The 13,821-nt window shown below is 38.4% G+C and overlaps 1 protein-coding gene across 2 annotated transcripts in view; it reads right to left on the bottom strand.

The window, feature by feature from the left end:
- Positions 1-10,980, bottom strand: part of GABRG2 (gamma-aminobutyric acid type A receptor subunit gamma2) — a 100,064-nt gene extending 89,084 nt beyond the window's left edge. Inside the window, exon 1 of one of the 2 annotated variants that reach the window (XM_073355912.2) lies at positions 10,472-10,980. In XM_073355912.2, coding sequence (XP_073212013.1) covers positions 10,472-10,569 — 98 coding nt within the window. In that variant the 5' untranslated portion in view covers positions 10,570-10,980. The remainder of the gene's footprint in view (positions 1-10,471) is intronic. The other variant, XM_073355913.2, reaches the window with a different exon arrangement.
- Positions 10,981-13,821: the final 2,841 nt, after the last annotated feature.

Genomic DNA, 13,821 nt, shown 5'->3' with positions numbered 1-13,821 from the left:
CACTGCTTCTGCAAGTTACCATGTACAGGAAGGGATTTGGACCTTTATCATTTCTTTCTTTTTGGAAGATAGCACCTTTTTTTCTAAAGAGCTGCTGAAAATGAATTACCCCTCTTTTTTCATGATGGGAACCCACAGAAGTACAAAAAATGGAAATAACTTATGTTTACTTTGACTTACACACTTACTTTGACACATCTCTTGTCAGATGTGTGTAGCACAGTGAATCAGGGCCCTAAAATACAACAGTAAGTGTTTATTATAAAATGTTGTTTACTTCTTAATGAGGTGTTCTTATATATATAACCCTCCATTAATTATGCTCTCTCTCTCTCATTGTTTGCAAGATTTTATAAGGAACATTTTGCTAAAGAATCAGTCAACTGGAAATGCAATTTAGTAGTTAATCCTCAATCTGCCAGGGTGCACAGACATCCGTTTATTTCTGAAGATATCCTGATGCAGATTAACAAAAGCCTTATATGACCAGAACATGCTATTTATATTACAAAAATATAACATTGAATCATTATTGAGGAAAAAATTCATGTTCTGAGTTTCTACTTATTCCTAAGAAACACTGCACTATTTCAGATGGGTTATTTAGAGTAAGCATGAGATACCCTTTAAAATGTGTTTCTCTACATAGGTTTATAGTACCATAGATATTTCTTCTGTAAAGCATGGAAAGTTCATAAAGGTTAAGATGATAAATGGCTCAGTGAATTGCCAGCCTTTCAACTCAAGGATTTGTGCTGAAGTCCAAGATGAGGTCCAATAAAAAAAAATCACAACTTCATACAAGGTTAGCAATTTCATACGAACAGGCCTAAGGTAAACATAAAAAATGTATCTTCCCCCTCTAATATTCATTTCAAATGTTCCCAATTCTCTTTGTCTTTCTTAAGGGGTTTCTTCTCCCTTCCATGTGTATGAATAAAGTCCTTAGTTTCATATTTTCCACATATAAAACAGATTATAATGCCTTATTTAAAAGTGATATTTACTTTTCTTAGGTAAAGGCCAGATTTTCACAGTTAGGCATGTACTTTCATTTGGACATGCCTAACTTATATCCCAATAGCCACTGTATATATGCCTTCAAAACACCTAAGTGGCTATGTACATATGGAAATATCAAATTTGCGCATACAAACATTGGCTATTTACTCATGTCATAAATATAAAGGGAAGGGTAAACCCCTTTGAAATCCCTCCTGGCCAGGGGAAAGCTCCTCTCACCTGTAAAGGGTTAAGAAGCTAAAGGTAACCTCGCTGGCACCTGACCAAAATGACCAATGAGGAGACAAGATACTTTCAAAAGCTGGGAGGAGGGAGAGAAACAAAGGGTTTGTGTGTCTGTCTGTAGTCGTCTTGGCCGGGGACAGAACAGGAATGGAGTCTTAGAACTTTTAGTAAGTAATCTAGCTAGGTATGTGTTAGATTATGATTTCTTTAAATGGCTGAGAAAAGAATTGTGCTGAATAGAATAACTATTTCTGTCTGTGTATCTTTTTTGTAACTTAAGGTTTTGCCTAGAGGGGTTCTCTATGTTTTTTAATCTAATTACCCTGTAAGATATATACCATTCTGATTTTACAGGGGGGATGTCTTTATTTCTATTTACTTCTATTTTTTATTAAAAGTCTTCTTGTAAAACACTGAATGCTTTTTCATTGTTCTCAGATCCAAGGGTTTGGGTTTGTGGTCACCTATGCAAATTGGTGAGGCTTTTTATCCAACATTTCCCAGGAAAGGGGGGGTGCAAGTGTTGGGAGGATTGTTCATTGTTCTTAAGATCCAAGGGTCTGGGTCTGTGGTCACCTATGCAAATTGGTGAGGCTTTTTACCAAACCTTGTCCAGGAAGTGGGGTGCAAGGTTTTGGGAAGTATTTTGGGGGGAAGGACGCGTCCAAACAGCTCTTCCCCAGTAACCAGTATTAGTTTGGTGGTGGTAGCGGCCAGTCCAAGGATAACGGGGGTAATATTTGTTACCTTGGGGAAGTTTTGACCTAAGCTGGTAAAGATAAGCTTAGGAGGTTTTTCATGCAGGTCCCCACATCTGTACCCTAGAGTTCAGAGTGGGGGAGGAACCTTGACAACTCATATATATAATTTACTTATTTTGATATAAAAAGGTTCCTATTTCAAGTTCTATTCACCTTTGCCATCTCTTTGAAAATACACATCACAGAACAGAAATAATTCCAACAGAAACCCCTATAAAACCTCAGGTAAGTGTGATAATCACCTATGTTTTTGTAAGGTTGGTTAATTTCTATTATGCTTCTCCTATCACTGCCTTATTTGATTTGATCTTGAGAAATTGACAAGTCTGTTTATTTATTTGGTACATTTTTAAAAGATAGTCAAGGGTGCCCAGATACTCTCTTCTTATGCTTTCTAAAAAAACAAACAAAGAAATAAATGATCACTGATACATGATGATCCATCTTCTATTTTTACCACACTCCCAAGTTATAGGCTCTAGCGACAAATGGTTTACAACCTACCAACACCACCTCTGTTTTCTTTGTTTACTTTCTCCACCAGTTAGAACATGCTTGTGTCCTTGAGCAGAAATCTTTAAAAATGGCCCCAAATGATGTTTTTTTTCCTGTATTATTTATATTTCTATATTTTCAGAATTGGTCAAAAGCATGGTAGGCTTTATATAGCTAGCTAATCACTCTCCCCTCAAAGGAAAAGATTTTTCTTACTGATTTATTATCTTACTGCTTACTATAGTGTTCTGAAAAGTCAACAATATTATTTTCTCATTTTCAAAGAAGACAGAGCTTCCAGCTTCTGGCTAACTGTATTTTGATTTGAACAATAAATCTGAGGCAAGTTATTTTTGGACATCATTGGTGAAATCCTGGGCCTACTGACAAGGCTCCTATTCACTTCAGTGGAGTCAGAAGTTCACCTAAATGAGTAATTAAGTTTAGAGGGTTTTAAAATTGGTGTAACTTACACCATCTGACACCACCAATGTACGTGTTACCCCCAATTTAGACATACCCCCCCCCGGACTTACTTAAACTCCATTATATTTAGTTTGTTACTTGTGTCATGATACAGCAAAAAATGGAATCTCATGCTGAACATTAAGCATGTAATTAATCCCATTGACTTCAAAATCTGTTTCATTAACTTTAAAATTGTGTGTGTGATTCTAAATGTGTCTAAGGACTGATCCACTTATAGCATGGAAGCATACACTTAACTTTATGTCTCATTGACTTATAGTTAAGAATATAATAAACAACAATAATAAACAACAATTAATAATATTTATCTCTTATATAGTCATATTCAAAGAATTTTATAAAGGAGGTCAGTATCATTATCCCCATTTTACATATGAGGAACTTGAAGTACTGAGAGGGGAAAGTGGCCCAATTGCACCCAGCAGGTCAGTGGCAGAACTAGGAATATAATCCAGATTTCCTGAGTTCCAGTGCTTTGCTGGAACAGGTTCTTAGTTACATTTAGATTCACATGCACAACTTGTAATTTATTGCTCCAGTTCACACCTTATATCACATCTGAATTTGTCGCAGTGAATCTGACATGCTGTAACTCATGTGCCAAGGGGCCAGAACAAAGAAGCACAGTAAGAAAAACAAGTTACAGCGTGTTGTTGGAAGTATCTTATCTTACAACTTCTTGTGCATTCTTCTGGGTTTTCAGCATATAAATTACAAGAACTTAGACTCTTATATCCCCCCTCCCCTCAGCAAGTGGATGTAATTAGATCTAAGGAAATATAAATAAGTATAAGGGAGCAATTTTATACTACTTTACAAATCACTTCTGAATTTGAGCCCATGAGCACAAATCCTGTTCCCTGGAAAATCACTGGGAGGTTTCCTATTAATTTCTTTGGGGATAAGACTGGACCTGTTTGAATATCTTTCTTTATTAACATCACATATTGTTCACAGTCCATATTTCACAGGTTTCAGAGTAGCAGCCGTGTTAGTCTGTATTCGCAAAAAGGAGGACTTGTGGCACCTTAGAGACTAACAAATTTGAGCATAAGCTTTCGTGAGCTACAGCTCACTTCAGATACATATTTGCAACTTTCACTCAAAGAATGCAAGTTCTGCACTTTTGTGGAGAAATTCTCTCATCTCCAGAGACAAAACAAGACATATGCATTGCTTAAGTCCCATTTAAGACCTACTTTGTTAGCAAAAGTGGAATTTAAGTAGATGATAGGCACTAGGCTGGCTTTCTGTCCAGACTGAATGTGCCAAATCATTTCCCTGACCTAGAAACTGAGAACTTTCTATGAGTGAAAGAAAGAAAGGAAGATTTAAGTATAAGTTAAACAAAAAGCTTGAGGAAAATGCTTTGTCCAATGTAATGTATTATGATTACATATTTTCATCCATCTATAGTGTATCTTAATGTTATTTCCATGTTCCCATTTATGAAAACATCTCTAGCTAAAAGAAATTATACTATATTGTCCAAATTCTCCTCTGTTATACCTGTGATATCCCACTGACTTCAATGGATATAGCACCAGTGTGAGGAGAGAACTGGGTCCATGGTATCCATTGCAGATTTTCAGTCACCCAGTGGATAAGGATGGCCAGTTCTCGTTAGAAATTAATGGGAACTGAGCAATCAGTTCCCACTATCTGTGTTCAAAGGAACTGGTAATGTAATAAATGTCCATAAAATATGCTGCACTGTCTAGTCTACCTGACATGAAAATTGAATGATCTTAAATAATGCCCAGGTGAACAATTTTATATATTTATTTTCAAATCGCAACTCCACACTCCTTCATCGTCCATCCTGCTAGGAATGGCTACTCAGGCACTCGCTACTGCCACTCTCACTTTTGACCATGGACTGTTGGTCTGTCTGGAGCAGCTGTTGTGTAAGAATTCTGGGGGCATCTCCAGAGACCTATGATCACTCTCTATGTTGTGAGACAGTGGTTCTTACTACAGGGAGAGAGCAGAGAAATTCAGATTGCAGTAGACTCTAGTTAATGTGTTAAATAATGTTTACTAAAGGAATAATTAGACAGTTAAATACAAACTCTTATTGCTTTAATACAGAGCACAATACACTGTCTATCGCCATAATACCTGTGCACATAGGTAGAGATATGACATGGTAGCAATATGGAACAAAAGCAAAGAAATAAAGCCCAAGGAGTGCATATACAGTACTCTAGTTGATGTGCTACATGTCCTCCTCTGTGACCAATCTGCAGAAGATATGAGTTTGTTACAGCCCTATCTTTAGCTTAAGCTGTATCAGCTCTGGAGGCCACCAGCCCTTGTTTGCTGGACACGGAGGCGTAAGAGGGGGCTTGTCTAACATTTAATTGCTGTGGGACTCACACACTTGGGATGATCTTTCTATGCCCAGAAGTATGTGAATTCCTACCTTTATCCACTCCATTGAGAACCCTCTTCTATCCACTGAATGCAAGTCTGAGAATTGTGTGGAAGAATATCTCTGTATGTCTTAACTGCTGGGATGGAGTATAAGCAGAAAAGGGACCAAAGTAACACAGATCCCTCTACACCAGAATCAACAGCTAAAAATGAATCCAGAAACAAGCTGGAAGGTTGTGGAGCCTGTGGCTCACAGATGTAATATGAACCATATAAGAAACATCACCTAATAAGAACAATAAAAAGGGTAGATTTGTTTATACTCTACTATACTGGAAATTCTGTTTGTTGCTGTGTAAAAATCAAAGATCACACTTTTCTTTTTTTATTAACACTTCTTCCCTCTCAGAGTTTGAGAGATTAAGGCTCTCTGAAAGACTTTCCGGCATCACTTTACATTTCCACCAATGTAATTTGGAGTACACTAAAACAATTTAGCTTGAAAGTTATGGACAAGTAATGTAGTTGCTAAAGTGGAAGTTACTAAAAGGGCTTATCTGGTTTCTCAAATCCCTTATACACTTGCCAACAGGAGAATCATAGAATCATAGAATCATAGAATATCAGGGTTGGAAGGGACCCCAGTAGGTCATCTAGTCCAACCCCCTGCTCAAAGCAGGACCAATTCCCAGTTAAATCATCCCAGCCAGGGCTTTGTCAAGCCTGACCTTAAAAACCTCTAAGGAAGGAGATTCTACCACCTCCCTAGGTAACGCATTCCAGTGTTTCACCACCCTCTTCGTGAAAAAGTTTTTCCTAATATCCAATCTAAACCTCCCCCACTGCAACTTGAGACTACAGTCTTTCCATGGGCCATCTATAATCTTTTAAGATATGAAGTTACTGATAATGGGATCCTGGTGGGACTTTCACCTCCCTATTAATGTTTCAAATCCAGCTCATGTCAGGCTGTTTGGTGGTCTAAGTTTGATAAATAGAGGCTGTTCCTATTCGTCTGGTAACCCCATCACAAACTATCACCATAATTGATGCAAACTACAACCCTTGCCAGAAGCCTCAGCAGAAGGACCAAGAAAGAATGGGCATGAAGAGCTAAACAACACTTGAATTCAGGCATGCTGTGTCACTGTCCCCGAACTCTAGAATACTTGTTGGATGGGGAAGCTCACACTTACTCTCCCTGTGCTGTACCAACTCTGGACAGTCAGAACCCTAAGTTCACAATAATCTAAACAATTATAATACTAAAAAGCTACATTTTTAACAAAAAAAAAATCAGTTCAATTTTCCTGTAGCCATTTACAACATGAAATTTCTTACACTGCAGTTTTCTATGTTAGTAAGATTCATCCTGTGCCTTGTCATGGGGCCATAACTGGATATCCTGCTCCTGCTGAGTAGCACCTTACTCCATGAATGGTCCCATTGACTTCAGTAGGACCTTTAATTAATAAAGTGCTCATTGGTATTGGTGAGAGTATCAGAATCTAATACATAATCAGAACAGCTCTGTGAATACTGCAAAACCAAAGTTCAGCAATATTTACTCAGTTTCTGAATGACTGTTCAGTTCCACAATAGTCACACCCATTTTTACTTGCTATATACTCACATTTCATGTGTTTTGGTTTATATTAATGTTTGAGAAACATGTTCATATGAATATCCATATTCACATGTGAACAAGAGTATTTCTGTACCAACGCATGATGAATATTTGTTGTTCATTATTTGCTACTAAGCATTTGTTATTTTCCTGCTTTAACCATCCAGATACAGAGCAGAAATATTACCATGTAATGAGGCGAGCAATCTGACACCACAAATAAAAAAAAGTGACTAGTCAAAGTCCAGCATTTCACAAACGACCAATACTCTGAGATTTGTTCACATGAACAATTTCTACAACAACTAAGAATAGTGAAAATTCAAAAGCTGCTCATGAACAATATGCAAACAGAATAGAGTCTAAATTAGTGAGCAAACTTATTCACAGACAATAGCTGCAGTAATTCGATATACATTGGCTTGTAGTTGCATGTGCAAGGAGTTTAATTAAATGTTTGTGCTCATCACTATGGTGTCGCTCTGGAACAAATATGTAATTATTGTAGGAACATCAAATATGTCATCATTTGTTAATCCATTTAACTTTTTAGAGCTACAGTCAGTTAATTTTGGTGACCATAGCATTTCTATTTGGCATCAAGTATAGGCATTTTTAAAAATTTACAAAAACAAATATTTTAATGCACAAATTTGATATGAAATATGAACACTGAGCCTGATTCTTGTCTCACTTTCCAGTAGTGAAAGTAACTCTACTTAAGTCAATGGCATTCCACTCCTGTGAAACAGGTGTACATGAGAGGACAAGCTGAATATGAAATACAGATATGAATGTTATGAAACTGTATACAAGCATATCTTAACACATTAGTGTGTAGGGTAATAAGAATGTGCTTTGTAGAAGTGCAGAAAAAAAATCTAAACTAATAGATGTTGTGAAACTGTAGTGGTAAAGTAGTCCAGTGTTGTAACATAACAATTGTTTTGAGACAATGAATGAACTCCTGGTCCCACTGAAGTCAATGGGAGTGGAATTTCATCCAATAACTTTAACTTACTTTATTATTCTAAAAGTCTCTCTTAAAACTTTCAAATGCCCACAAAGTGCAACAAGTGAAATTTCAATTCACACAAGCTGTTTTATGCAGCTATTTGCATTCATAGTAAGAAATACCCTCCTGAGAATTTTTTAAGCTATATTTTCTGTGTACTTAATTATTTTGGGCCAGATCCTGCAAATACTTACTTATTTAACTTTACATTTCCACTGAAGTCATGTGCTTTACATTCAGGACTTATTTAAATTCTTAGCTGAACTGAGATATAATCTCCAAGTGGTTCAGAACAACAGCTACATAAAGCAATGACAGACAAAAAAAAGTCCCATGAGTTATTAATGTCACTAGAGTGTCATACAAATACTTAGACACATCTTATTATGAATAACTGGTACTCAGGACTATGTCTCCACGTACTTTCAAGACTAATGTTTTAATATGAACATTGTCTCCACAATAGAAGTAAAGAACTTTCTTAAATTTTATTTAGAATTAAAGTTACTCTTTTATGCTGACAGAGTTTAATGAAGTGATTAGTACCTTTATTTTTCAAATACTAATGTAATAAAATATCAAAGTTAAGATGACTCTGTTATTTACTCTCTAGAATATGAGATCAGGGAGGGGAAGGGACTATTGAATATCAACTGGTTATTAGCAAAACACAGCACTTTTTGATGGGTCTTCAGATGTAATTTTAAATCATGAATTCACATCTCAAAGAGTTTTATTTATTCTTTTAAAAGTTCATTAGGAAATTCATCTCCGAGAATATGGATTCAGAAAATCCACCAGCAAGAGCAAAGGAATGGGGAAAAGGGAGTTAAAACAAATTTTCTGGTTTTATTTTACTTGACGAAAGATAACATAGTCTGGAACCCTGTGTGTATGTAAACTGTGCACATTTTCCAGTAAAGAAGAAGAAAGACACACATGGAAGGATATAAACAGAGACATGGTCACCTCAAAAAGAAGGCTTCAACATTTATTCAGGGTGTTTCTTAATTTTAAATGCTGTAAAGGTTCATTTTCATTGCTTTATTCATGGTAATAGTAAAACATTCCTTAAGAAATCAAAGAGACATTACACATCCTTACAAATAAACAAAATGCTTTTCCTCGTGGGCTTATGGTGCTTCACATCACTATTACACCTTTGCTCTATTTCTAGTTATTTTACTTTCCATCTGGGATTGTGTGAAGCTCAGTCTTACAAAAAGATTTTTTGTTTGTTTGTTTTCCTACACAGAGAAAACCAATGGCTTTTCTGCCTAGAAAGAAAAACCCAACCATTGGAACTGCTCAGTCTGATTTCTATTTAAAATCATGATAGCCTGCTTTCAATACGGCAGTACATGGGGGGTGGGGGTTAAAAAGAGAAAGTACATGTGAAATGGGAGCCCATCTGTTTTTCAATATTATTAAAATATAAAGGGGAAGGGATGCTACCTGCATTAATACACGAAAGAAAGGAGCCCTTATGTGACTGTGGGAATATTCTATCAGGCCCATGAATGGCAATATACTTTGTAATGCCATGATACTTTGTCACCTAACCTGTTAAATGAGCAGTCCACAGTTTTCACAAGAATGCCTGGTTCAGCATAATGCTTTGCAATGCAGCAATACTGAACCCCCCGCCCCTTATATCCTCTCTATACACACACTCCCTCTTTTTCCCTCTATTACTAAGATATTTGTTTTCTATTTCCATTTATGTATGCAACAGACACACACAGCAAGCATAGGTCTTCTGTACTGTACACGTCAGTATCTATGTGTGAGGAATACACCGGTTATCATGCCAGTGTAAACATTTGCCTAACATGAGTGACTATATGGATAACATACACCCTGATACTACATCCCACTGCTGACTGCCTCGGCTTCAAATACCATCAATAACAGAAATACAGATCTGTCCTGGCTTCCTCAAGCCAGCAAGATTTGCATATGAAAGTGGATCTCTGTCCTTGGTCCTGATTCCTTGCACTGGTTTTGTTACCTTGGTACTGAAGAAATGTAAATACAGGGTCTTGGAGACATACAAGCCCAAGCACAGCCATGATGTGACTGCTTAGGAGGAAGCAAGGATGAATACAGTGACAATCTGCCCACAAAACACAGCTATATTATAACTCCATGCACTGTAGCAAACCTTAAACCAAAGAGAAAAGGCTTCCTGAACGTGGCATCAAATTCCACAGAAAAATCAGGCATGTACCACCCTTCACTTAGCCTCCCCATTCCTCTCGATGCAAGAATTGTAAAGCCAATAAAACACAGCAAGATCCTAGCAGCAAAGGAGATCGATGGAGTCAATGCTACTCTCTAAACCTTCAGCATTCACACAATAGCCCTGTGCATTTGAAAACAGTATCTTCGTCCCCCCCACACACACACACACAAACACACACACAACCCTCAGCAAACAAGCAGAAAAGCACATCTTACCACTGGATGAGGGAGAGAAGCATAAGTGCCCACACCATCATTTTGAGCGAAAATGCAGGATTCGAGCTTCCCCGGCTTGTTGGATTTGGAGGACACATCTCTCTTTTTCTCCCCCCCCTTTCCTCTTGGTTGCAGATGGATCCGTCCCTTTCCTTCTTTATTTTTATTTTGTTGGTGGTTTCCACCCCACCCCCCCTACGAGGTCCCGTCAGTGGGATGATACATTGCACCCAGCTGCAGGAATTAATATTCAGAGGGGGCAGAAATTAGACCTGCCCAAGCCTTTTGCAACTACAATATAAAAAAGTCAGTTTAGACAGCTTCCAAATCTAGAGAAATAATATAACTGGGAGGAAAGGGATGGGAGAGAGGGAGAACATACACAACACAAGCAGGCAAGGTAAGGAGAAGCACACTCACACACAAGCACATACTCACACAGACACCGGTACACAGACAACACAATCCATCAGCACAGGAGAAAGGGAAAGGAGGGGGGGCAAAAGGGGGGGGGGAGAATAAAGCAATGGAGCTTCTGCCTGAATGCAGATTAACTCTGAGGTCAAAGTGGAAATGATGCACACTGCTGCAGCACAGATTAACACATGCGTGGTGTCAGCCGAGGTGCTTTTTAACCTTTGATTACACATATGCAGGCAGCCCGGGTTTTCATTCTGGAGGCAAGAAAGATCTGGCAAGTACAGAAAGGAAGGTTGAAAGAAAAAGCTTCCCCTATGATGCAGAGCATCCTCATTGCTTTTAACAGCCTAGAAATCATTACTGGAAAGGGTAAAAAATAGAAAGGATGGATGGTGGGGGGAGTGAAAGAAGGGAGGGATGGTTGTTGCTAAGTAACTCAGGAAATGGGGAAGGCAGCATGGGTAGAGTTGCTATGAATGAGGTGGTTTAGTGTGTGATAGGATTAGGGAGAATTCGCAAGGATCTGATCTCCCCTCCCCCTAATAAAATCAGACTAGACAGATGCAGGAAATGCCCTAAAAAAAGGCTAAATGGATAGGGTGAAGAACAATGAGTGTGTGTAAAAGCTGGACCTTGCTAGATCCTGCCAATTTGTGTCCCCAACCTCCCAAATTCCACTGGCCAAAGAGACAATAAGTCTAGATACTTTTTTGCCACACACACAAATTGAGACCACAACATATCCCAGTGCAAGAATGCCATAAAAATCCCAATCTAGCACCTAGATTCTGCCAGATCCTACCAAGTTTTGGTTCCAGATTCCACTGCCTAAATAGAGAACAAGTTTTGATGCCCTTATTGGATACACAACAAGAACAAAAATCAGGATAATTCAATTTCTTAAATAGAGAACAAGTTGAGATGTTCCTCATGAAGCAAAAACTTCTGGATCTTACCAACAGCTAAGATACTTAGATCTGGCATCTGGATCCTTCTGGAAAATGCCAATTTCTAGCCCCCCCCCAAATCCCACTACTAAATAGAGAATAAATCTAGCTAATCCAAGTGTACCTAAAATTACAGATATTGACACATTTTGGTGCAACAAAGCCTCAAAAACCCAGATCTAACCCCTGGAAGCCAATTTTGCTTCTAACTCCCCCAAATATGACTACATAAATAAAGAACACGTTTAGCCACTCTGAGTGCATAAAAATATCCTGACTCCGATGTAGCCTCAGGCTATGGTGCCTCAAAAACTTATATTTAACACCTAGATCCTATGTTTATCATTGATTTACAAATTATGGTTATGATTCCTAAAACCACTGTAACTTGATGACTTCAATGAAAATACTCTTGATTTATACTAAAATAAGTGAGATCACGTTTAGGCCCTACACGTATAAGAATCATTTCACCCACCAGTGTCCTGCAGCCAGGTCTGAGATAAATGCTGCAAATTATGCTACCAAATCTGTCAGTATCTCAATACGTATATATTATACATATTTATATTTGAAACCCAGTTCACAGTGCCCTTGTTCCTCTCTGGTAGAATAAAGGATTGTAAACTGGCCAGATCTGGCCCATGGGGAATATCCCCAGCATTAAAGCGTTCCCAGACTGCTGTTGAACTGCTGCAATTGACCTCTGGTATACTAGACCCTGGGCCAGAGCACAGCTGCATTCCATCTACTCAGCTGTCAGTACAGCCTTTTGGGAGTTCTACCTCTGAGAGTAATTTAGAGCAGCCCCTAGGCTGAGAGTCAAACTGGCCTCTGGTTGTCCTAGGAAACCAGGGGATATAAAGGTGTTGTTCAGCCATCATTGTCCTACCCATTGGCTGCTATGCTGAATAGAGCTCAGCCACACCTATGAATGCGGCCCATCACATTTATAAGGCACCCTTCATCTTTTTTTCCCCAGTGTCAATTAACAGACTGTTCAATGGACAACAGTGAGGCCAGCAGAGAATTCCCCTATTGGAGGAGAAAACCCCAGCTGGTGTAAATAAACTGCTGCAACTCTGCCTCACCTTTCCAGAGGAGAGGGCATGTTTGGCAATTGAGGATGGCTGCTACACTAATCCTCCACTGGCTTACAGTCCATTAAGGATCCTACGTAAGTGGCACAATTTAGAGCAGCCTGGCAGCAGCTGTCTTGTCAGAGACAGAACTGGCCCTTAGAATCAGGGAAGTATAACTGTGTCCCTGACACCTCCCCCACCTTCTATCCTGCCCAAGCAAACCTCTAGTGCATGAATGAAACTTACCCTTCAATGGCTATTACCCCAATGGCTAGTACATTAGTTTTACATTTCATCCATATTGTGGCACAATATTACAGTACTTTTGATGGCTCTAATAGCATAACATGCATTCAAATGTATCACGTCTATTTTTTAAAATAAATTTGTAACTTTGGGGTGGCTATATACTTTGAGTGATTTTAGGGACAATTTTTTACCCCAACTCCACCCGGTTTTGTGCCTGGGCATCCATGAGGGCACAACTAATTAGCAGGAAATTCCAACCTCTTCCCCATTCCTGGAGTCCCCAGGTGAGGTCACTCAGACATGAAAGTACTTGACCACAACCATTAATCAATATTTGGGTATCAAAGCAGTAGGAAATTAAGGAGACGCTAGCTATTGAGTACCTGGCCTTTCACATGTTTTAGTGCTCTAGTTTCTGGTTATATAGACAACTTTTTCTGCAAATAGGTTGTTTATTTGTTCCCAGTAACAAGTAATGTAGCATCTGTTGCTAGCTAAATCTAGGAGGCTATTTGCCATTTATATACATATTGCCAAAGGAAATGTGGCCTTCTAGTTTTGCTGGCAGATGTGCTGGAATTAGACTGTGAAGTTTTAATAAGATCTTATTAAATTAACATGAAGGACCAAATTCACAGCCAGGCTGTGATTT

Source organism: Lepidochelys kempii, chromosome 8 (genome assembly GCF_965140285.1).
Source record: "Lepidochelys kempii isolate rLepKem1 chromosome 8, rLepKem1.hap1, whole genome shotgun sequence".
Lineage (NCBI taxonomy): Eukaryota > Metazoa > Chordata > Testudines > Cheloniidae > Lepidochelys > Lepidochelys kempii.
Note: the sequence above shows the minus strand (reverse complement) of the source record. Positions and strands in the feature narration are given on the sequence as shown.